Genomic DNA, 26911 nt, shown 5'->3' with positions numbered 1-26911 from the left:
CCCCCCCCCCAACCCCCCCCAGTTAACTAATTCCTTTCTTATTTTGACTTTGTTGATCTTGTTTGTCAAATACTTTTCAATTTTATATAATCAAAATTGTATGTCTTTATTCTTGTGATCTTTTCCCCCTCATCTCCCTGTTTGATTAAGAACTCTTACTGTTTGTAGTTGTAAAAACGATTTCTTTCCTTTCTCTCTGATTTGTTTAGGGTAAGACTTTTTACATGTAGGTCATACATCTGTTTTGAACCTATTGTGGCAAATAGTGTCAATTGCTGGTCTAAGCCTAATTTCTACCATATCATTTCCCAGGTTTCCCATAAGTTTTTGTTGAATAGTGAGTCCTTAGCCCAATAGTTGTTACCCTTCTATTTGTCTAATAGTATACTATTTATGTTACTCTTGTTATAATTTGAAATTCCTCATGAGCTATATGTTATATATGCCTACCTTCCATTGTACTTCATTTTATTACACTTTGCAAATATTATATTTTTTTAATTGAAGATTTGTGGCATCATCTAGTTGAGTAAGTCTACTGGCACCATTTTTCCAATGGTACATGCTCTCGCCATTATTATATGACACATTTTGGTAATTCTCATAACATTTCAAACCTTTTCATTATTATTATATCTGTTATGGTGATTTGTGCTCATTAATGTTTGATGTTATTATTTTAATCGTTTTTGGGGAACCATGAACTGGCAAACTTAATTGATGAATCTTGTGTGTGTTTTGACTGTTCTACTTATTGACTGCTCCTTCCCATTCTTTGAGATAGAGCAATATTGAGGAATATTATATGAACTTATTTGATAAAGCAGTGTCAGAGTTTGAGAGGATTGACTCCAGTTTTGAAAGAAGTTCTGCTGTGGGTAAATTGCTATCAAAATACATTACATTCTACAGAGAAATTTTTCATGAAAGGAAATCAACTGATGGGGCAAACTTTGTTGTGGTCTTATTTATTGCCACAGCTGCCCTGACCTTTAGCAACTACCACTTTAATCACTCAGCAGCCATCGACATTAAGGCAAGACCCTCCTCCAGCAAAATATTTTAACTTGCCAAAGGCTAGCATATTTTTTTGCAACTAAGTATTTTTAAATTCAAGGTATCTACATTATCTTTTTTTAGACATAATATAATTGTACCTTTAATAGACTACAGTATAGTGTAAATATTACTTGAACCCAAAAAATTCTTGTGACTTGCTTTATTATGATCTTTATGATGGTTGCCTGGTATAGAACTTGTAATCTCTCTGAGGTATGCCTGTAACCTGCTCAACTCTCTGTTTACCTTTCTTTTGCTTCCTTGATATATTTTTAATTATTCAGATGATCTTTTATTCTGTGTTTTTGAGACTTTGAAGTAGTGAATAGATAGAGCCTGGAGCCAGGGAGACTCTGAGTTAAAATTTGGCCTTAGACACTTAGACACTTAGTAGCTGTATTAGTTGGGCAAGTCACTTAACCACTGTCTGCTTCTCATTTTTCTCATCTGTAAAATGTATAGCACCTACCACTGTAAGGGGTAAAAAGGGTTTTTTTGGTTGAATATATCAAAAGGTTAGGTCACCAGGGAATTGAATAATTATCAATTCCCAATTAAAGAATAACCTCAAGTCAAAATGACTTTTATGGAAATTTATTTACAAATGAGAAGAGAGAGAAAAAGTAAGAAATTTAGAGAGAGGATAAGGTAAGATAATTAACCTGACAAACTAAATAATTCGCTTCGGTCCCTGGTATAACCTAAGCAGATCTAACTAGTCCTCAATTGGAAAAGGGCCAAGCCTCGAGCTGAGGGCTGAGGCCCGAAAGCCCCAGAGGCGTATGAAACAAAAGCTTCAGTCAGAGTCTCTTTTGAAAGGGAATTCCTTAAGAGAAGTTCAGGAAGTTTCAGTCAGTAAGATTACGCTCACCATGTGGAATTCCAAAGGAAAGATTTAAGAACAGTCTCACCAGCTTCAGAGGTCCTACAAGTCCTGATCATGAACCAGAAGAGAGGCTCTGAGCTCACTGAGGTCTCTTTTTTAAGGGGCCTCTTTTGCATCACTTCCTGTGCCTTCCTCTTAGTTTACGTGTCCAATCACAACAGACACTTTTCTTAGGACTGCCCAGGAAGCAGTCAGTAAATTTTGATTTGTCACTCACTCTAGCACACATGGGTTACAGACCTCCCAACTTGTGAGTTAAGTGGAGATGTTTTCACCTTTGGTGATTAAATCTAAAATTGGGCAGGGCAGATTTAATTTCATTATCATACCACCCAGAGTTGTTGGTGAGGATCAAATGAGATATTATTTGTAAAGTACTTAGCACAGTTCCTGGTACAAAGAGAGGATCTTCTCTCCCTCCTTTTCTCCCTCCCTCCTTCTCTTCTTCCCTTTTTACTTCCCTCCGCCCAACTTCTCTCCCTCCTTACTTCTTTCTCTCCCTCCCTCCCTTCTTTCCTATTCCAAGGCTAAGTCCTCACTGTTTGCTGTTGTCATTGAGCCAAGAAGCTCTTGAGTCTGAGTTGGAATAAGAGCCAGGCCACATAGAAGGCATCTAGATAGCTGGGAGCCAGGATCTAGTAGTGTATCAAAGCAGGTCTTGCAGATTGTAATCCACAAAATCCCCCATGGTGAAAGTGTTGGCTTCTCTGGTTCTGGACCAGCAGGATTTCAAAAGACCTCAGTTGGCCAACAAATTCCTTTACGTACTATTTCTCTTGCCTTTTTATAGTTCTGTTAAATGAGCCAAAGTATTTGATTCAAAAGTTCTCCACTCTGTTATTTGCAACAATCAGCAGAGGGTCTTCTCTAGTGTCCTTCCCATATATAACCCATGCTTACACCCTAGGTATCTCAGGATGGCTTTGCTCTGGTAGAAGGTCAAATCTCCATGTATGTATTTGAGGAACTGCCCATAGAGACAGCTGGTCCTCTGCATTCACATTTTGAGGGTCACATTCTCTTTCTAGTTCTGGCCTTTATTTTATTTTATTTTATTTTATTTTATTTTATTTTATTTTATTTAGAATATATTTCCATGGTTACATGATTCATTGTTTTTCCCTCCCCCTCTCTGGAACTGACAAGCACTTCCCACCAGGTTATATACATGTATCATTGTTCAAAATCTATTTCCATGTTATTCATATTTGCAGTAGCGCAATTCTTTAACATCAAAACTCTAATCATGTCCCCATTGAACAGTGTAATCAATCAATATATTTTTCTAATGAATTTCTGGTTCCACAGTTCTTTCTCTGGATGTGGGTAGCATTCTTTCTCATAAGTCCCTCAGAATTGTCCTGGGTCATTGCATTGTTGCTAGTAGAGAAGTCTATTACTCTTCTTCCTTGCAGAAATTAAAGAAATAATATGTTAGGTTTCGTGGAGCTTCTCTTCCTTGGATAACAGAGACATGGACCCCAATTTTTCTGCTCATTCTTCAGAAGAATGGTTCTAGAGAGAACCGGGTCTTATGTCTCTCAGTATTTCTTGTTCCATAATGGCAAAGATTAGTACTGAACAAAATGAGACTATGCACTCATGTCTATATACCATGATAGACTGTGAAGAGAGATCCATGGGAGGTGACAGTTTCCATACTTACCCATTCTTATACTTTCTTCTGAACGTAAATCATAAATCATACATTTCAACTCATACCTTTATTATCTTTTTCTCCCTAATCATAATACTCAGGCCAGCATCTGACTAATATCACTCATATAGGCACTTTAATTCCTTGCTGATAGCTTGAGGTACCATTGTAAAATTACTCTCCCCTTTCCAGTCATAGCTGCCATTCATAGTGGTGTTTGATAATGTTTCTTGTGCACAGGAGAACACTTTGTCTATCTCTAGCCCCAGTTGTCCCAATCTTCTGTTATTAGGGATACTTTTCAGGAGGAGGTTTTAGGTATATTCTTACTTGAAGTAGTAGATGACTTCAGGAGGAATTGTTCTGGGTAAATGCATTGTGCCATGTTCTGCTTTGAAAGTAAATTAATTCCTGTCTTGAGTTTAATCAATCAAACAGCAAGTATTTTAAAATTTTTATATTTTTTGATGTTCTGTTTTAATATTATAAACATTTATAGATTATCCTCATATCTTGAAAAGACCCTCATGACAAAGCAAAACAATTAAGTGAATCTAATAATATAGTGACTTCATCTGAAAAGTACATTCGAAATTCTACATTTGTATCCTCTCACATCCTATTTTTTTAATCAACAGAAATTTCATCTCATCTGCACCTTATTGAAGGGGAAATATTTGTGTAATTAAAGAAAAAATGAAAAATTTCTTGTAACAACTTTGTATAGTCAAAAACAACAACAAATTCGGTAGCTGTATGCAAAAATGTATTCTGTATCCCAAATCTACCTTTCTGTAATGTAAAATCTATTTCATCATGCGTCCTCTAGAATTATGAAAGACCATTATATTATACTTTAAAATGTTTTCAAGATTGATTATTTTATGTGATATTCTTGTATAAAATTGTTTTGGTTCTGCTCATTCATTCTTCATTTTGTAGAAGTTCTCAGAATTGTCCATTTTTATTATTTTTATGTTATAGTATAAGTTTCCTTCTGGTTCTGCTTACTTACATTAATTTTATATATCCATATCTACCTATCTATAGGTATTAAAAAAAATCCATGTCTTGTCTTAGTATCAGTTCTAAGACAGAGAAGCAGCAAGGGCTAGGCCCATGTTAGGGAACCATGTGCTAGAGAGGGCTGCTGTGTTCCTCTCCCTTGCACCTGAGGACATTTTTCATATCACCTGCCCCTTTGCCCAGCAGCCCAATGGGAGCTCTTCCTCCCTCTCTTGTCTGGGGTAAGGTGGGGGGGGGGTTCATATATGGTGTGAGGGTTATAGTTTGGGCACTTGGTCTTCAAAAGGTTTGCCATCTCTGGGCTAGGCAATGGAGGTTAAGTGACTTCCCCAGAATCACACAGCTAGGAAGTATCTGAGGTCAGATTTGTTTCCCAAGACTTTTGAAAATCATCTATTTCCTCATTTCTTAATATCCATCTTATGCTTATACCACTTTTTATTTAGCCATTCCTCAATTGATGGACAGCTCTTTAGTTTCCAGGTTTTATACCACCCCCATATAATATTCTTTTCCTCTTTCTTTGATCTATTTTGGATCTAGGGTTAGAATTTCTGGGTCCAAGGGCCTGCACTATTTGGTAACATTTTGTGTATAATTCCAAATTGCTTGTCATAGTAGTTTTACCCACTTATAGATTCCCCAGCAATGCATTAACATGCCTTTGAACCCATAGGAATATTACCTCAACTGGACACAGAAAAGTAGAAGGAACAATTGATTTTAGATAAGCCAACAGAAAAAATAGACTTGATTAAAATGGACAAAGAGGTAAACTTAATTTTGTTGAAAAGTAACAGGCAATAAATTGATTTTAATACTAAATGTATGTGCACCCTTTTGCATAGTTTCTAAATATTTAAAGAAAATAGTGAATAACTTATAAGGAATGATAGATAGTAAAATTATAATAGTTGAAATCTGAGAAAGTATAACATATTTCATGCAAAAACTCAAATCACTTGGAAAATGAATCAAGAAGAGAGAACTTAAAAGCCTGCATATCATATTTCAAGAAAGCAGCAAAATTGCACAGAAATATTAGAGCAAGAAAACAGTGTGAAAATAGAATTCATCAGAATGCCAGGGTTGGAGTTGGAAGCATCAATTTGGTGACTGGAAGAAAATCAATAGAAATAGGATTGCCTTAAATTAGGTTAAGCAAAAATTGCTAAAGAAAAAATTTTTTTTAAAAGAAGAAGAGGAATAAAAAGCAGTCCTAAATAAGGAAATATAACACAAATGGAGGAAAATACGAATCTAATTCATAATTTTAAATGTAAATAAATCAAACTATAATAAAAGAAAGCAACAGATAGATTGATTAAGAAAACAAAATCCCATAATCTGAGGATATACACAAGTAAAAGCAAAGATGCACATAGAATAAAAGTGAGGGGTTGAAATAAACTTTACTATGCATTAGATGAATCCAGAAAAGCAGGCATTTGTAATCATGTCACTAAACAAAGCAAAAACAAAAATTCACAATCTATAGAGAGATAAATAAACTACATTATGATGAAAGGAAGCCTAGAACAACAAAATGGGTAATAAATCAACCCCAATATTCAATTTATGTGGTCAAAATTCCTTTTTATCTTAATTTATAAAGGAAAAATTAACTGAATCAAGAAGGTGACCACAATGAAACAATAGTTGAAGATTTCAGCAACCCCCTTTCAGTTTTGGACAAATCTAAAGAGAAAAGAAAAAATACAGAATTGAACAAATTGTAGAGAAAAGGAAGGAAAGAAACACTTATCAATTGTCTCCTTAGTGCCATGCGATTTACAAATATTATCTCATTTGATTCTCACAACAATGCTTGTAATATAGGTGTGGTTTTTATTTCCATTTTAGATAGATGGAATTTAAATGATTTGTTCAGTTACTGAGTTTCTGAGACTGGATTTGAACTCAGATCCTCCTGACTCCGGGCCTACTGCACCATCTGCTTTCATAGATATTAAGCTAAAAGCTATATAGCTATATAAAAACTATAGCTAAAAAGCATATGGTATCTTTTAAATGGAATTGCTAAAGAATATACAATTTTTTTCAGCACCACATAGAACTTTTGCAAAAATTGGCAATGTATCAAGGCATAGAAATATAATAACGTAAAAAAATAAAAGAAAAATAAAGACATCTTTTTTTAGGCCACATAGTAAGTTTAGGGATCACAAACGAAAGACCAACTCAAATGGAGACTTAACAATGAAATCCTAAATAACGATTGGGTTTAGGAATAATGAGTAATTATGTGAAAGAAAATAATAATGTTGAAATAACATATCAGATGCAGCTAAAACAGTCCTCCAAGGGAAGAAATCATATCCTTAAAAACTACACAATAACAAAATAGAAAAAGAGAGACTTGATGAACTGAATGAGACTTGATGAACTGAATGTTTATTTAAAAAAAAGTAGAAAGCCAACAAATAAGCCAACTCAAAATAAGTGAGAGATAATATATATTGGAAAGAAGAGAGATATTAAAAATTAAGAGGAGAAATTGGGAAAAGAAACCAAAAATACTACAGATAAGGTAATTACAACTAAAACTTGGTGAAAACCAAATTGATAAATCTTTAGCCAACCCAATTGAAAAGGTCAGAAAATAAAATCAATGAAATACAAGGTAATATTACAACAATGGCAGAATAAAAGGAATTACCAGAACCTACTATGCAGTTGTATGCTAAAAAACTGATAACACAAAAACATAGAGGAATGTTCTTAAAATATAAATATTCAAACTCATAGAGGACCAAATAGAAATATTAAGCAATACCATCATCAGTAGAGAAAATAGAACTAATTGTAAAGGAATTAAAGTATAAATTTTTTTTCAGCACCACGTAGAACTTTTGCAAAAATTGACAATGTATTAAGGCATAGAAATATAATAATGTAAAAAAGTAAAAAAAAATGTAAAGACATCTTTTGTAGGCCAAATCAGTATGGGGGAAGGAACTGATCTTCGTTTGTAGAATTTTCTCAAATATTTAAAGAACAATTGATAACAGTACTAAGCGAATCATTCTCAAATTATTTTAACTACCATATTTAACAAGCACTAATTTCTTATTTTACTTATACCTGTTGTTGGAAATATGAATCATTTCTGTTAAAATCTTTAATGGCAACATACTGATTTCTACAAAATAGGCATTTTACTACATAAAAATATTATATGTTGAATAAAATGGACTGTTCATTTATATTTGAAATGCATTTTTCTGCTTTCTTCTGTGGTTCTGAGAATTAAAATCTAGCTAATCAACAAAGCCACATTCTAAACACCTTAAACAGATTAATGGGATCTCCTTCCCCCCCCCCCCCCCCATCTTTTTTGCTCATCTTCTCACTGTAATCTGTTCTAAGGAAGGCACATATACAAGCCAATATATTATTTTATAAATTACAATAGTCAGACTTTGTGATCTAATTAACATCTTAATGTTTAATATATGGTAATCAGCTACCATAGAATATATATTTTAATTTATATCAGGCTTGTAAAAAATCCTATGAATAAGGCAAATAGCTTATACAGTTGTAAACATCAATATCCTCATCATGTTTTTTTTCTTAGTCATGTGAAATGAATACTATGTTTCATTTATCTTTGTGTCCTCCATGATGTTGAGGACAATGTCTTATACATAATGAGTAGGCAAGAAATATTTGCTGACTGAGTTGTCATATCTTTTTAAAGGCAGACATAAGGGAGAAAAAATGAGGTAAAGCTTACATCTTTCAACTTTTCAAAAGTTTTGGCAAGGATTTTTGTTTATTGTGAGGTGATTTTCCTTATTTTTCAGTGAGCAAAAATCGTCTCTACTCTCTACCCTGTTGACATGAATAATTAAAAATAGGATCATTTTCCAATGATAAGATTTAAGAACATGGACAAACAATTAGATATTACTTTTTCTATAAATATTAACAATATAAAAAAGAATAAAACTCCCAAACTGCCTCAACCAGGATAAAAACTAATATAAATTTATGTTGGGAAAACATGACAGAGCATGTTTTCCTACCTTAATGTGTTTATTTCAATAATTCTAGGATCATTCAATTTAGCATATTTTTCTCTTTTTTCAGAACATTTTTAATTGAATTTATTTTAAAAATCTGAATTTTATTTTGTATTATTTCCAATAATACATAGTTTCTTCATTTCTTCTTACATATATAGGTTCCCAAAATTTGTGTCTGCATCAACATAATATATGAATAGAATGAGTAACCTTGTTTTGTCTATGGAATTATTTCATATAAATATAGCAGTTGTTGCAAATGTTCTGAAAATTGCTTTTCTAACCCTCTGTCTGTTCTGGCAGTTTGGGTCCCCAGAGCTTGGCTGCTAATCCCTTCTCACTATTCTTGAAGGATTGAGAGTGCTTTTCTAATGCTCACAAAACTTCACAAAACTTTTCTAATGCTCACAAAACTTTCTCCGTGATTTTCAGGTGATATTAATTCATCTGACAGAATTATTTAGTAGGGCATTTACTAAAGCTGCATAATAAAAATAAGTGGGATAAAACAACTCTGTCCCCAAGTCTGTGCCACATTCTCCTACAACCACAAACATGGTTCAGGGGACAGTAGGCTCAGATTTAAAGAACATGTGTTGAAAAGAGGTAACTCATCACTCCTGGTTACTTAAAGTCCTTTTGTCCACTTTGCTCTGTGTTCTTATGAAGTAGCCTTTACATATAGTTCAGCACTTTTCCTGAGCTTCTCATAAAGCCTTCAATATGCCTTTTGTCACTGAGTCCCATCTGCCCTCAAAAACACTGTCAGGTGTTATAGGGCTACTGCTTGAATGCTGGGAGAATTTCACCAGTCTCTTGACCTTTGAAGTCCAGGGAAGCCTTCTTTAGCCAAGGTGGGTGGGAAAGGAGGAAGCCCGAACTTTACAAGACTGAACTTAAGATTTCCCCCATTCCTTGCCCCAAGTGATCCCTTCTCCTGGCCCACAACTCACTGAAACCATTTTAAATTCCCAAATGGGTCAAAAAACGCTGACCTCAAATTGGAGACAGTCACAGAGCTACACTTTAGGAAGATCAGCTTGACAACTAACTGTAGGATAGACTGGAATAGGGGAGAAGTCCAGGCATGAGATGAGGAGAGCCTGCTGGTACCAGAGTAGTGTCAGTCTTAGAGGAGATAAAGGGACATATACAATATGTCTATGATAGAATCTATGATAGAATCAATTGGATTTGATAACATTGGATATGAGGATGAGAGAGTAAAAATTGACAGCGACACCTGGGTTGGGAACTTTTTTGATTGTGAGGATGGTGATGTCCTGACAGTAATTGGAAAGGACTTGAGAACATGATAATGAATTTATTTCTGAATATGCCACAGGACATAACCAAGTTTTCTCAACCAATCCAAACACACTTCCTGGGAAGCATCATTCTCATTTATCCAGTGACTTTCAAGGACTTCTAAATTGATGAAGAATTTTTTTGCATCTACTTTAAAGCAGAGATTCCTAACCTAGAGTTTATGAATTTGAAATATTTTGAAAATTGTATTTTGGTATAATTGGTTTCCTTTATAATCCTAAACATTTTATTTTGTGTATTTAAAAATATTATTCTGAGGAGTCCATAGGCTTTGCCTGACTCTCAAGTTTCCATGATCTCAAAGCTATTGAAAAATGTCTGGCCTGAAGCCTATGATTAATTATATTATTTGAGAAGTATTCTTATGTCGTCAAGGTATGCTATATTATTGGAATAGCATCTTGTCACTTACAATTAGCAGGATGTGCTAATTCATTAATTGACACCCCTCCCCTTTATATAAGCATTTTAAAAATCACATTTATATGACGACTTAAGGATTGGAAAGTGATTTCCCTACATTTGTCCTATCTATACTATCAGACTGCTAAAGTATTTTTACCTCATTTTATAGATGAAGACTATGAGGCCCATGATTACATATAAGACTTATGAAACTTTTAGAATACCATCTTTTGATTTCAGATTTTGTGCTCTTCATACATTATACCATACTGCTGCTTCTTTTTTTTAAAACTGTACCTTCTGTTTTAAAATCAATATTAAGTATAGATTCCAATGCAGAAGAGTGGTAAGAGCTAGGCAAGTGAAGTTAAGTGACTTGCCCAAGGTCACACAGTTGGGAAGTGTCTGAGGTCAAATTTGAACGTAGGACCTCTTTATCTCCAGACTTGGCTCTATCTACTGAGCCACTGAGCTGCTACATATACTGTGCTTATTCTTGATAACTATGTTTGTGTGATTCCCTCTCTCCTCCACTCCACTAGGTACTGGTTTATGCTTTTTATTTACCTAATGAATTGGCTTAATGTTTTTTCTTAAACACATCCTGCTTTAAATTATCCACCCATGTACATGTGAATTGAATTAAGATAGTTTATTTAGAAGCTGTATTGCCAGACAACTATGGAAAGCTTCTTTGGCTTACGTTAACATTTTTTTTTCTTTCTGAATTTGGCAAACAGTACAACCTCTTTGGTGTCCCATGTGCTGAACACACGACAGCTACAACATATTTCCATTCAGCTAGATATGAACATATTGTGATCTTAAAGCTATCTTTCAGATTTTCAGTGCTACCAATGAAGGATAAATCCATTTAGAAGTAACATTCTTTGCATTCCTTAGGAATGATAAGAATTATCAATATAATATATTGCATTTATTTAGTATTTAAAGGTTTAAAAGACATTTCATATGCTTTATCTCATATCTCATTTGATCTTTACAACAATGTTTTAAGGCAAATAATGGTTGTATTAATCTTATTCTATAAAGAAGGAAATGAACTCAAAATGGTTAAGGAACTTGCCTATCTTCTAGTAGGAAGTAGAAATTAGCTGCCATCTATTGCAATATAGCCATGATTGTGAATTCGTAGTTTTGTTCTTTTTAAAATATCTACAACTGAAATCCAGGAGTTAAATTATTAAACATACACATACATGTACTTGTATACACATTCTTCTGAAAGACGTAAGATGCTGGGCCATTTCCATAATGTTCTGTTTACAAGTACTTTGTTTTACAAATACTATGTTTAATGATCTGTGATTTTAATTGGTAGAGATACTCCTCCATAGACTCAGATAAGAACTCTTCTATGATTTCACAGACAATATTCTTCCTCCCCCTTTTTAATTCAGAATACTTTTCCAAGATAACATGATTCATGATCCTCCCACCTCCCGCACTCTCCTCTCTCCTCCCAAGCTGACAAGCAGTTCCACTGGGTTATACATGTATCATTGTTAAAAACCTACTTCCATGTTATTCATATTTGCAGTAGAGTGATCTTTTAACATCAAAACCCCAATCATATTCCTATCGCACTACATGATCGATCAAATATTTTTCTTTTTGCAAAATTTTATTTAATTAATTAATTTAGAATATTTTCCATGGTTGCATGATTCATGTTCTTTCTTTACCTTCCTCCCACCATCCTCCTGTAGCCAACAAACAATTACACTGGGTTTTACATGTGTCATTGATCAAGACCTATTTCCATATTATTAATATTTGCATATTAGGGTGATCATTTAGACTACAAAATTTTCTAATACATTTCTACAGACAATATTCTAGAACTCCTGTGTGACCTCAAAACTCATTATCCTGCAGTGAACCTGCAGATAAATTCTTGAACTTAGTTAGACTGGCTCTTGGGGAGTAGCCATGATATGTCTGCTGTTTGCTCAACACACAAAGCCTTTCCAAAGAACTTCCAGAGTTTGTACTTTACTGGCATAACCACCTTCTGGCTATAATCAAACAACAAAGGAAGATGTTTAGAAGAGTTTTGAACATCAATTTTTTTAAAACTCTAAAACTCAAGAAATGTCTTTCTTTTGATTCAAAAAACAAATAAATCACTCAAACACCAAAAATTTAGATCCTATCCCTTAATACTAATTCAAATCCATTATGTCTAAGTTAGCCAGATAATTTAATTTCTCTTGCTAAAATGATTGATACCTTCTATAATATGGTAACAAAAATGTATACCACAACCTATTTCCAAAGCTGAAACTTAATGATATCTTTTTTTGCTATTGTTGAATTGTTTTTAGTTGTATATGATTCTTCATGACAGAAATTGGAATTTTCTTGGCAAAGATTATTGGAGTGATTTGCCAATCCTTTCTCCAGCTCATTTTTAAAAAATAAGGAAACTGAGACCAGTTTGGTTAAGTGACTTGCTAAAGGTCACACAGCTAGCTAATAAGTGTCTGAGGCCAGATTTAAACTGTGGTTTTCCTGACTCCAGGACCAGCACTCTATCTAGTACTATTCCACCTATCTTATAAGATTGCAAATATCAGATTTCACTCAACTGCAGGTATATATACATCTACCTTGGAAAAAACATTTAAATTATTTTATTTGAACGAAAATTGACCACTTCATGTGTATGTTAGGTATGTTAGGGAATATGTGATGCTTGATCATCTTCAGCAGACATAAATTTTGGTTCTTTTCCTGAATGAATTCTAAAATTTACCTATTTGTTATTCTTACTTAAATTGGAAAATCTTGTAAATAGGTAAAAGCTAGGCCTGTGTTCTTTTTTTTTCTTAGTCTTTTTATACCATTGATATTTCCTGATGTCAATCTTTCTCCCTTCACCTCCAACAATAAAACCTTCCTTTGTCAAAAAGAAAAAGAGTTAAAATGCAGTATACTACAGCAGTGACATCTGATAGCTTAAGTCCCATTTGTGGAGGGAGATGTGTTTTCTTACTTATCCTTGGAAACTGATGTTGGGAAAGGCCTTTACACTCAGTTCATTTGCTTTTAAAACTGTTTTCTTTTACATTATTATAATCATTATACACACATACACATACATATATCTATATACTTCTTCTGGTTCTTATTTCTTTGTCCTGTATCATCACAAACAGGTCTTTTATTGTTACTCTGAATTTTTCATATTCACTGCTTCTTACTATACAATGATATTGCACTATTTACATATTATAGAGATAGCTATAAGTGGTATAGTAGATAGAGATCTGGGCCTGGAATCATGAAGCCTGTGTTTAAATACAGCCTCCTCAGAAACTTACTAGCTCTTTGACCTTGAGCAAGTTACTTAACTTTGCCTCAATTTCCCCATCTACAAAATTGGGATAGTAATAGCATCTACCTCTCAGGGTTGTTGTGAGAATCAAATGAGATAATAATTGTAAAGTACTTACTGGAGTGTAAGCTAAAATATTAGCTGTTATTACTACTACTACTACTACTACTACTACTACTACTACTACTACTACTACTACTACTACTACTACAGTTTATTAATAATAACATTAAATAGCCCTTTAAGTTTTACAAAGCTTTTTACAAATATTATTTCATTTTATCCTATAAAGAACCCATAGAAGTATGTGCTGTTGTTATCCTAATTTTGCAGATGAGTAAACTAAAACAGACTTAAGTGACTTGTTCCAAGGTCATAGTGCTGGTAAGTTTCTGAACTTAGGTCTTCCTGAGTCTAGGTTCATTGAGTTATCCACTGTTTCATTAAGCTACTATTAAAACAGTCAATAATTACCCACTTTCTTTTATAAAAACCTCTACTCAGTTTATTTTTGGCATATAAGAAAACTTTTCTATCATTTATATCCTTACAATTATTCTTCTGGGTACCTTCATATGAATTATAGGTCCTGTAGATTTGTGACAGCTGCTTCCTATTAACTTGTTATCTATGTACCTGGAAGTATAGCCAGAGATGGTCTACTCAGTTAAAAATAATGTATTCTTTTTTATTGAATGATGTAAAATATTGGACATAAATATATACAGTATTATTCTAGTTGTTCTATATATTTGGCATTTGTATTACTGATTACCCAAACCTATGGATTTTCCTCCTGGGTAATCTCTCTTCTCTAGGTGTTTATGACACTGTTCTGGTTTTCCTCCTATCTTTCTGACTGCTTCTTCCCTCTTTCCTTTGCTGAATCTTCATTCATGTCCCCTCAAAGCTCTCGACATTCCCAAAGACTGGAGCTTAGATTCTTTTCTTTCCCCTTTATACTATCTGACTTAGTGATCTCATCTCTCATGTTATTTTAATGACTCCCAGATCTTTATATGAACAACCATAGTCTTCTGCACTCCTGTTCCATATCACCAGTTAACATTTTGACATCTCAAACTGTGATAGTTACTTGTGTAACCCTGGACAAATTACTTAACTTCATTAAGCTTCAGATTCTTCATTTGTAAAAAATAAATTTAGAGGGAGAGGGTCCATTTAGATGTCCTATTAGATTCTTTCTAGATCTAGATCATTGAAATTATGAAAAGTAGTTGAAGGATAGATGTGATGTGGCATAATGATGATACAATATAATTTTTTTAACCCTTACCTTCCATCTTGGAGTCAATACTGTGTATTGGCTGCAAGGCAGAAGAGTGGTAAGGGTAGGCAGTGGGGGGTCAAATGACTTGTCCAGGGTCACACAGCTGGGAAGTGTCTGAGACCAGATTTGAACCTAGGACCTCCCATCTCTAGGCTTGGCTCTCAATCCACTGAGCTACCCAGCTACCCCCTACAATATAATTTTTTTTTTTTAAACCCTTACCTTCCGTCTTGGAGTCAATACTGTGTATTGGCTCCAAGGCAGAAGAGTGGTAAGGGTAGGCAATGGGGGTCAAGTGACTTGCCCAGGGTCACATAGCTACAATATAATTTTTAAATGTTTTTTTTTCAGAAATTTGGAATAAAATATCCAGGTTCTTTGACTCAGAAATCTTATTGCTAGTCATATTTTCCAAAGGATCGAAGATGAAAGATCCTTTAGGTATCAAAATATCCATAATAACATTTCTTGTGGTAGCACAGAATAGTAACCAAAGTAAATGTTTTTTAAGCCATTAGATATGGCTACAGAAATTATGGCACATGAATTTAATCGGGCAATGGGGCATTAATATACTATTTGACACAATAAGTGTGAAAAATGTAAAGAGAACAAGGAAAACTATATAAAGAGCAATTCCAGTAAGATAAATTGAAGGAACATTAAAAATGAAACTGAACATTGTTTGGAACAACCATGTTCAGCCCCAAGATGAATATTGGGAAAAGACACCTCCCCCTCATTACAGATTTGGGGAATAAAGGGAATGGAATATTACATATACTTATCAGACCTATTGTGTGTATTGGTTGGTTTTGCTGAACTACCTTTTTTTTTCTGTTTTTTTTTTTAATCTTTGGAACAAAGGATGGTTTGTTAGGTAGGAGGATAGTTAGGAATACATTTAGAAATGTATCTGATGTAAAAATACATGGCATCTATAAAAATAAAACAAAATATTAAAAACAAATTCTTCCTTCTCTGTAATTTTAGTGAGACAGTGATGGGCAGTGCTTGTACTTGTAGAATCAGAAGACTTGGGTTCAGGTTCCTTCACTTTATTTATGGAAGCCTTTCTTAGCTTAAGTTTCTTCATCTGTAAAGTAGGGTTCCTAACATATACTACATACTTCACAACTTTAAATGAGGAAAGGGCTATATGATGAAACAAGGATACTTGGGACCAAAAATCCATTTTTGAACAATTATTACTATTTTGTTCTCCTTTGTTAACCATGTTTGTAGTCTGATATGCAAAATGATTTAGCACTAGCAGAGTATATAAGATATGAGTAATATTTAACTTTATTTTCTATTATTTTTAATGATAACCTATAACAGAATAGTACTTTCTTAGGGAAAGTATTATTATTTTTGTTGTTGTTTGATCTAGTATTTCATAGGTTTCAAAAAATTTAATTCTTTTTGTCAAAAGTTGTCTATGAGGGGGCAGCTAGGTGGCTCAGTGGATTGAGAGCCAGGCCCAGAGATGGGAGGTCCTAGGTTCAAATCTGATCTCAGACACTTCCTTTGTGACCCTGGGCAAGTCACTTGACCCCCAATGCCTAGCACTTACCACTCTTCTGCCTTGGAGCCAATACACAGTATTGATTCCAAGATGAAAGGTAAGGGTTTAAAAAAAAAGTTGTCTATGAGTTCAGCTTTCTGAGTTCATCCTCAAGTTGGTGGATTTCAGTATATTTTAATTTTTACATATGATCTTTTGAATAGAGATAGCATATAATTCATTATGCACATCATTTTGATTATCATATTGGGAAATAGTTTTTTCTTATCTTGGACCTACTATTAATTTATTGTATGACTGTGGTTAAGCTACTTCACATTCTGGGCCTCATTTTCTCCATCTATATAATGATGGGATTGAACTACATGATTTATGATTTATACAATATATGTTCTAGCTCTAACATTCTTTAATTCTTGGCAGCATTCTGCTTTCACTAGTTTTTAATGAGAAATATTGGAAATATACTACTTTTCTGGTATACTTTGAATTTAATACTGACCTCACTACTTTGCTTGACTAATCACTATTTAACTTCATGAAACCTTCACATCATTTTTTTTAAAAAAGTATTTATCTCATTTTCAACTTGGTTTTGAATCATCTTTGGCACTTTAAAAGAAAAAAAATCTGCTTTGCAGATGTGGAATCTACTGTTTAAAAGTTATTTGAATTTTATTGGAGATTCAGTTAATATTTATATACTCTATGATGATCTTTCAATATAGTAATTTTTTGGAAAACTTGATTATAACTTCCAATGTCTATTGAGAAATTTTCCTAAAAGGCCCAAATGAGCCCTTGTGGGATGGGACAAAGTTATCAGATCCTGATTTATTGAAGATTTCATCAGCCTTATCCTTTGTGCTCCCTATGTGTAACGAACTTTCTAGACAGTCTAACTCATGCATGAATTGGGTTATAAATTGTTCAAAAGAGTCATTTATGAACTAATTGCATTTCTTTTACATTTTTATTTTCTTTCAAAGGTCAAATTCCCTTGTTTCTTTTTTGCTTCTCTGTGTAATAATAATTAAAAAATCAAAAGCTAGCTAGAAAAGAAAGAGTGGACCATGTGAAGAGATTCATATCCTTTCTTCTCTGGAGTCACTCACCCTTGACCCATGATGGCTGTCTGCATAGATTTCACATTCAAGTGGTTGAATTGTAGAAACAAAAGACTTCTAGGTAGTATCTTAGCATTGAAAGGAATCTTAAATGTAACCCATTTGAAACCTCTGTTCTGAAAGCATATATCTCTTCTACAGAATTCTCAGTGTGTGCTTTTTTTTGTCTTGGACTCTCTTGTCTTTCCCTCTATTTGCTCTGTATTGATGATTTCATTAATTCCCATGGATTCACCTCTCACCTTTTTCCACATGACTCCTGTTGGTACAAAATTATTACGTTAGTCTTCTGAAGAAATATAGCAAGTGACCAGTGACTATATATATATGAGAGAGAGAGAGAGAGAGAGAGAGAGAGAGAGAGAGAGAGAGAGAGAGAGAGAGAGCGCACAGACTTTGACTCTAATTCTTAACATAGAATCATATATATTTTGATATTTTTTGAGGAAAAGTCAGGATAGATTCCTTTGTTTAATTCATATCACCAGACCCAGAGGTACTGCATCATTGGGTTATGGAAGGAACTGCAAATGTGATTACTGATAAAATGTCTGTGATTTTTTAAAAATTGTAGAGAGTGGGGAAGTACTATAAAACTGGAGAAGGAGAATCTTTTTCCTGTTTTCAAGAAAGGGAAGTCAGTAGAAAATCTGTAGACTATTTGACAATGTGCTTGATTTTTATTCCTAGCAATATATGAAGAGATATGATTAAAAGGAAGGTTAGTGAGAAACTAGTAAAGGAAGTATACTTCGTTATCTCATTTCCCTTTTTTCGGATCATAGGAGATTCACTTTTTTACAAATAGGACTTTGATGTTCCTTCACATTCTGTGATCATGTGATTTTTGTGAGATAGGAAAATTGGTAGACCTTCATGAACCCAGTTTCATGTCTCTTGTGGCACAGAGGTGACCTTGGATTCTTGATAACTATTTTGACCATTCATGAGCAGCACCAACTAGGCTGAATTAATTTTGAATACTAGCCCAGCAAAAGAATGCCATGGCCAGAACAGTTTACCAAGTTGGCTATCAGGAGATGAATTTCTTTAATAGCAGCAACTCATGGGAAGTTTCTATGTGCCTGTAGTAAAGAAAAAGGGGAAATTGGTATATAAATTTGAAACTAGATCTTTTTTCATTGTAATTGACTTTTTAAATCAATATCCTTTATCTATTTCTTTGACAAACTCTTTCCCAGGGTCTATATAGATATATAATAGATCATTCAATGTGTATGTATACACACACACACACACACACACACACATATATATAAAAATGTCTAGATCCTTCGTTAAGTTCTAATTTTTTATCATAACTCTCTTTAGATTTTTATAAGACTTGAAAGACCTTGATTGAATATTTTAAGATCTTTGTGCCAAAGTCAGAATATGAGCAATTTTCTAAACATTAGGATGTTAAGAATTTAGGAATCGTTCTATTCCACTATTATGGAGAATTGAGGTAGAAGTGAGTTAAAAAAAATTTTTTTTTTTTTGGTGGGGATTGAGTGTTGAACTCCTTACCATCTTGGTGAGGTATGAGTGGCATGCAAATATAAAGGAACTCCAGAGGAGTTTGACTTTACCAGCATTTCTTTGTATGGGCCATGATAGAAGCTTGAATTATTTTCTCTCATTGGAACTAATCATATACCCTAGAGATGGAAAGGCCTTAGATAACATCCAGTTTAACTCTTATTTTATACATGATGAAACTGAAAAAAAAAAAGGGGGGTGACTTTCTTGAGGCCTTATTGATAGTAAGTATCTATTTGATTTGAATCCAGGCCCTCTGGCTCCAAATTGAGCTTTCATTTGCCCATCAGTATTTAAGTCCTTTTTGTGGGCTTTTAGTTGCATTTGTTATACTAGGGGAAGCAATGAATTTTAGTTTTTTACATCACCAAAATTATTTGTGTATTCTTTGGAGAAAAATTAAATTCACTAGCTTGTAAGTGATTTCCATACAAAATTAATGCTTTTCTTGACTTGTGCCAAAAGCCGAGATACTTTTAGGCAATAGATGTTGCCAAAAGTTTTTTGAATTTTTTTTCTGGAAAGAAGTCAAAACTCTAAGACAGAAAACATTTGTGTTTGGGGTAGTGCAATGATTCCACCTGTATCTTGTTCTTGTCTTTTCCATGTTTTCATTTTGTGGCCAGAAAGGCCTAGGCAGATCATACTTCTATTTTTAAATCTTTGTTTATGAAAGTTTTAATTTTATAAGACCAGATTTCGTTCCAGCTTTCAAAATATGTGCACTTCAACTTAAAATGTTTTGACAGACACCTAATGGCCTCACACTTTACCATCCGTTTTTTGGGCACTGATTCAGGGATTTATAGCAGTAAAATCACACTGCAGTTAGTCACCAGCAAACTCTACACAAATTTCTCTTTCACACATGGGTTTGCAAGGCTAGCAGTTCATCCTCTGTCCTCAACCTCAGATGTGAAAGCCTGCCCACTCAGTGCCCACTTAGTTTGTATGCCAATTACATAGATGGGCTGTAGAGATTCTGGGGTTATTGAAGGTTGGTTCTTATATTTCATTGTTCTTTTTGCTTTTCAGGAAGCCAAATAATGATACTTGTGAGGGACCATCTAGCTAAAGACTTCAAAGAAAGCATCTTATGAATGTTATTGGCTCAGTTTGTAGACCAGAAAGATTGATCTAGGCAGCTAGGTGGAACAATAGATTGAGCACTGGGCATGGAGTCAGAAAGATCTGAGTTCAAATATGACCTCCAACATTTACTAGCTGTGTAACCCTGGGCAAACCACTTAATCTTTGCTTACCTCAGTTTCCTTCTCTCTAAAATGGGGATCATAATAACCTACCTTCCAGGATTGTTGTACAGATATAAGTATAAAATGCTTCATGAACCTTAAAGTGCTATATAAATACAAGCAACTTATTATTAATATTATTATCACCCTCCTCCTCTGCTATATGATCACGAGGAAGGAAGAAAGCAGCACAGGTTACTTCAACTTTCTTTTCATGTGGTGTCTGTGGAGTTAATATACAGGAGATAAAAGACAAGTGAATAAGATTAGAATTTCATCTTTTGGCCATCAGAAAGGCAATGAACTTTATGTTAAGGAATCAGATAAATACATTGTGAAGCACTGTGGAACTACAAGGGAGTTGTAGTCATTCTCAAGCTGTTTGTCAGTGGACCAAACAGTATAATGATATTCATACAGCCTTCCTTTCCAAACAGTGTCACTCTTCTCCAGCGTTGCACATTTTATTTTAGTTTTTAAATAAGATGTCTGATTCATTGTTTAAAAAGTTTTCTGAGTAGTATATGTGAACTTTTCCTTTTTCTATGCTTACTTCTTTTGTAAATGAAACTTTCTCTCTTTTCAGGACTGTGCGAACATGGGACGTGGACAATGATAAAAAGCACAAAAGTGTATTTAAACCAAGAACAGTTCAGGGGAAAAAAGTAATTCCAACCACTTGTACATATAGTAGAGATGGGAAACTCATTGCAGCTGGTTGCCAGGATGGAAGCATCCAGATCTGGGACAGAAATATGACTGTAAGTTAAGGATATTTAAATCTTTTTTTAAAAAAAAAAAGACCACAACCTTTAAAAGACATACACAATATTAAATGTTATGAAGGTGAATTTCCTGAGTTTAGTTTAAATTGAAACCTGTGTTAACTTGATCAAACATTGGACTTTTTTCAGTAAGCAGCATTTTAACCAACTTTTCAACCCTCTTTTTATAAACAATAAACATTTAAAATTTTTTAGAAAAGCACTTTGAAGTCCTTGGTTTCAATTAGATTTTGAAAGAGAGAAATATGGCAAAATTTAAGGCATGACTAAACAGAGCATTAGAAAGTATACTTGAAAACATTCCTGTTTTCATTGATGGAATACTCAAAATTATTTGAGTTATTTTCCCATTTTAAAAATTATGTGAATAATTTTGGCCACCACTGCCCCCTCCATTGGACTTTTTTTTAATCTTTTATTTTATTTTATTTTATTTTTTATTTTTTTTAAACCCTTAATTTCTATGTATTGGCTCTTAGGTGGAAGAGTGGTAAGAGTGGGCAATGGTGGTCAAGTGACTTGCCCAGGGTCACAAAGCTGGGAAGTGTCTGAGACCGGATTTGAACCTAGGACCTCCCGTCCCTAGGCCTGACTCTCAAATCCCTGAGCTATTCAGCTGCGCCCCGCTCCATTGGACTTTTAAGAAATAGAACTAGAGGTGACTGAAAGTAGGCTGTCTCCCCAACAGAACTGAGAGCCATTATTGATAGCTGTGGGTTCATGTTGGAAGCAGCATATAGCCATATGAAGAGAAAATTCTGCAATTAGTAGATGGTCTGGGAACAATCCTTTTCCCTTGTGTGTAGTCAGTCAATCTTGAGGGTATTGTTTATTTCTAGGTAGCTTATTTCAACCCCAGAGAGACAAATTGAGGTCTGTATTCTATCCCTTCTTTGCTGTATATGACATAGCCTTTCTCAATCCTAATAGTAGTGGGGCCTGAAGAGGAAGGGACACATCTTTAAAGGATAGAATTTGTATCATAGGAACTGAGTGAGCTGAAATAGGAGTACAGATTTAGGAGTGACATAGCATGGGTATACATGGGCCACATAGGGAAAATGGGATGAAATGAGAAAAAAATAGCAAGAGATGGGAGTTAGGGTTTAGGAGTATCACAGAGGATGAGGGTATTTGGTGGAGAGCCGGAAGACAAAATGAAGGGTAGAATTGTCTGTTGTGGTATTAATTTTTGTTTAAAGATACTGTAAAGATGAAGTATATCACAACAAGTGAGAGACAAGAAAATGAAAAGCATTTACAACTGATTAATTTCTTTGTTAAACATGACAAAACATATTTAGTCTTTGGAAGGAGAAATCAGTGCAACTGACATGCGTCATTTCAGAGGCTTTGTTATTTAAAAGTAAAACTCTGAAAGCTAAAAATGTTGTCCATTGCTCAAGTTTTTCTCTTATTTTCTGCACCAGATCAAATTTATTAAGATCTAAAATGCCACTTAAGCTATAAAGAATAGAGCTGCCCTTTTTGACCAAGACTTATGTGAATGTAATAATAACAGTATACATTAAAATAGCATTTTATGGTTACAAGACAGTTTTATATTCATTATCTTATTGTATTCTCACAGCAACCTTGTGAGTTAAGTAATGCAAGTATTATTATCTCTATTTTAAAGATGAGAAGTAAGCCTCAGAAAAGTTAAGGAATTTTCCCAGGATCACTTAGCTTGTCCATTGTTGAAGCCAGAATTAAAATTCCCATCATCTTTCATTACTCTTCTAATGATACCTGCTGCCCATCTATCTACCCTTTTACCTGAAAATGATTACTTCCATGATACTTATCAAAAGACTTCTCCATCATTTCTATAGCTATTTAACCACAGGACAAGCATCTACATGTGTGGTTTAAAAACTGCTGATATTTCATTCATCTTTTTGGTTACATATATACACAAGCCTTAGTTTATCTTAGTTAAAGATAACATTATCTAGGAAAGAAGATATTTTATAAAGGTTCACCCATGTGAAAGACAAAAGATCATGCCTTGTACATCCTTTATACAGGATTTCCCCTTTTGCTTGTTATCATTAACATGAGCTAACAGTGGAATATTGGAGAAGAGTGGATTATAATTTTCTTTCAAATTCAAATACTCAGAGTGCTTATTGACTGAAATTTAAAAAAGTTATCATTAAATTGAGATGCCATCCGTAATAAAATCTGATAGTTTAAAAGTACTATATAAGTATTCATTTAAATGTGATTTTAAATTTTATTCACCAAACTTTAATTAAAAATTAGCATTACTTCTTGCTTTTACTGATCCATTAGCTACCAGTGCTTTCTTCTTATTACCATATATTTAATTATCTTTATGAATACATGTATCCTTTCTGGAAGCAGATGGACTAAGTGACATCAGATGGTTCCTCTTCATTATATTATAAAGCTTGTTGTGATAGGGTAATTAATTTCATGTGATTAATTTCTTCTTTGTGACTATATATTAGTAAAGTAAATTTGTCAAAATAATACTGTGCACTAATTTCTATGTACAGTGATGCCAGTGCTTTAATTTTGATATTGATTATGCATAGATGAATAATTTAATTTTATATGATCTATCATAGGCTAATAACCCTAACTTAGGAATTATGGATGACACCAACAGTATGAAATAATGTGGACATATTTTAGGATAATTATTAATCATCTCATTGTATTCTTATAAACACCTGTTAGTATGATGATCAAGTATATTTTCAAGTTGAGAGGGAAATGCAGATGGGTGTATCACATGTCCAAATGCATTAATTATTCTTAAAGCTAACAGAAGAAAGATTAATATTTTAGTACTATGTTTAAATGAGCAGTACATACAAGCGATGAAATCCAGTCACTGAAAAATTTATTGTTCTGTTAAAACAAAGTTTATACTTCATAGGGGTTCTCAGATCTCTGTGCTGTTAAGTAGTTTTATGAGGTTTATGATAGAGAGAAAAACAGAAATAAAAATAGCTGACAAACAGAAAATACCAAACATATTTTGAACATGCTCATTGTGCTTTTCCCCTCTTTGTGTCTTTCCTCACCCTAGAAAATTTGTCTAATCTTCCTGAAGAACTCCTAGGTTGCTTTGTTTTCTTTTTCCAACTTCAAAGTTTGATGAAATTCTGTCATTCCCTTAAATACTTTTATTGAATAAAGCTATCCTAGTTTAAATGGGCCAAGTTGTAGCTTTCATGTCATTACCATCTTTGCACTGGTTCTCAGAAACTCGATACCTCTTATTATACATTCTACTTCATATGCTCTTAGGTTTACAAATGTAGAGCTAGAATGGACTTTAGCATTCATCTCATCCTACCTACTCATTTTGCAGATAAGAAAAATTCAGACCCAGAACCAGGTCACATAGGCAGTAAGTGGTAAATCAGAATAGTGGTCCAAATTCCAAATCGAGTGTCCTTTTAATAGTTTCATGCTGCCTCATGCCCTTCATCTTTTTTGGTGGTTACATGTATGAATTTAACTATAAAAATAGAATACAGAGTTGTATAACTATGATAGCTAAGATTCCTTCCAGCTATAAAATCCTATGATTCTAATATTGTGTGATTGGGAGGACTTTTCATGTCTGTCATTTCATGTCTGTCAGTTTTGTTTTCTTCAATGTTTCTATATTTAAATAAAGCACATATTCATTTCATTATTATTAATTTTTTCATTTGACTTGCATATATGTATGCATGAAGAAGAAAAGTAAAACTTGGAGCAGAAATTTTTAACAGGAAATCCAATTTGATTTAAAAAGAGATTCCTGAAAAACCAAAGAACTCCACCACTAGCTTGCTACTCTGACAATAATAAATCTTCAGGGAAACACTGACTAAAAATAAAACATAAAAGACTTATGGGAATTAACCTAGTAGTTTTCCCCCCATGCATCAGCCAAGGAAACACATTATACTGCTAGTGGATAATTTACTTTTGTATTGGTTAGATCAAGTATTTAAAACCAGTATGTAGCTATAGTACTCATGTTGGATCCAGTCCTACAGTATAGTTAGGCAAACAGAATACAGTTCCTCTAAAACAGAGCTTTGGCTATTGCTGATAAACTTTCTAAAAGAACTTTAAAAAATATTTTAAAAAGGTGGTTTGCCTGAGGTCATTGTGTTTTGGTGGCAAAAGTTCAACAATTAGATAATTGCTCTTTAAAAAACTCAAATGATGTGTTTATGAAGGCTAATAATGTATGTCAACGTTAGCATTTTATTTTTGAGGATAAAACACAAACATGCTATTAGTATTTTGACAATCGGATGTGGCTATACTATTAACAATCCATCAACATTTATTAAGTATCTGCTATGTGCTACTCACTAGGTATACAAATATAAAAATGACACATACTTTGCCCTCAGGGAACATGTATTTTATCATAGTACAGTACTATCCGACTAAATAAAAACTCTTTTTGTGTTTTTGATATGGAGGAGAGGGAGTCAGTTTCTAAAGTATACGAGCATGAAATAATTAATTACTACATATAATAATGCATACATTTTACAAAGTAAACATTATACAAAACCCTGTGCTGCTACTACAAACAGATACTAAGCCCATATTGTGCAAAATGTTGATTTGGACAGTCAAGCAGTCAATAAACATCTACTAAGCATCTATTATGTGCCAGGCACTATGCTAAGTTCTAGGAATACAAATAAAACAAAACAAAGACACTCAAGGCACTCATAATCTAATGGGGAGGCTAAAAAAGGATGGGATTAGAGATGAAGAGGTGAGGGAAGGAGTGAGGGAGAAGTCCAAAGGCCTGAAGCTAGGAAGGAAATAAAGAGCTGGCTGTCCTATGTATCCTCCCAGAATGGAGATTTTAGGAGAAGTTCTTTGCTCCAATGTCCAATTAAGAGGAGTCTAAAGGGCAGAGAATACTGTTAAAAGTGTGAATACCAAGGCTGATACATTCTTTCAGGATCATGAAGTTTCTGAGGCCGTGTTGGAAAAGTCCAAAGAAGTGCAGGCAGGTAGGAAATGAAGAAATGGGGGTGAAGGGTGGGGGGGGGGGAGAATGCAGAATTCATTTTTATATAGGTGTACAACACAATGTACAATATATGTATGATTCATGTAATGCATGCAAGTATGTTTTACATATATATGCACATTATGTGTTTATCTATATATTTAAAATGTGGCTCCAACCTCAAGTAACTTCAGCCTCATAAGAATAGGCATTGGAAGTGAACCTGAGATATCACAGGTAGAGAACTGCTGGAGAAAGAAACTCCCACTGCCAATGCATATTAGAACTTTCTCTGCAACTCTATTTAATTTTAGTTGACAATGAATATAAAGGATGACATGGGAGCAGATAAATAATACAGTCAGTTGTGGCAAAAAATAACATCAGATTTTTGTGTTTGCTGTTGTTGATAAATTGTTTTTTTGGTGGGGAGGTATGTGAAACTTGTCCTCTACATAACATAATAATTTAAGATGAGAAAAAAAATTTATGATTTCATTTTATTCCAATTTAATAATGGATTATTCCAATTTAATAATGGCATTGTGAGTTCCTAAAAATATGCATTGTCTTCAATTTTTACTTATTTTATTTAC

At 33.7% G+C, this 26911-nt stretch overlaps 1 protein-coding gene across 1 annotated transcript in view; it reads left to right on the top strand.

Annotated features, from left to right (window-relative positions):
* Window positions 1–26911, top strand: part of WDR70 (WD repeat domain 70) — a 333473-nt gene that overhangs the window by 159846 nt on the left and 146716 nt on the right. The window contains exon 9 of the mRNA XM_044664295.1: window positions 21103–21277. Within this exon, the coding sequence (XP_044520230.1) occupies window positions 21103–21277 (175 nt within the window). The remainder of the gene's footprint in view (window positions 1–21102; window positions 21278–26911) is intronic.

Source organism: Gracilinanus agilis, chromosome 1 (assembly GCF_016433145.1).
Source record: "Gracilinanus agilis isolate LMUSP501 chromosome 1, AgileGrace, whole genome shotgun sequence".
NCBI lineage: Eukaryota > Metazoa > Chordata > Mammalia > Didelphimorphia > Didelphidae > Gracilinanus > Gracilinanus agilis.
The sequence above is the reverse complement of the archived record's forward strand: the minus strand, read 5'-3'. Positions and strand labels throughout refer to the sequence as shown.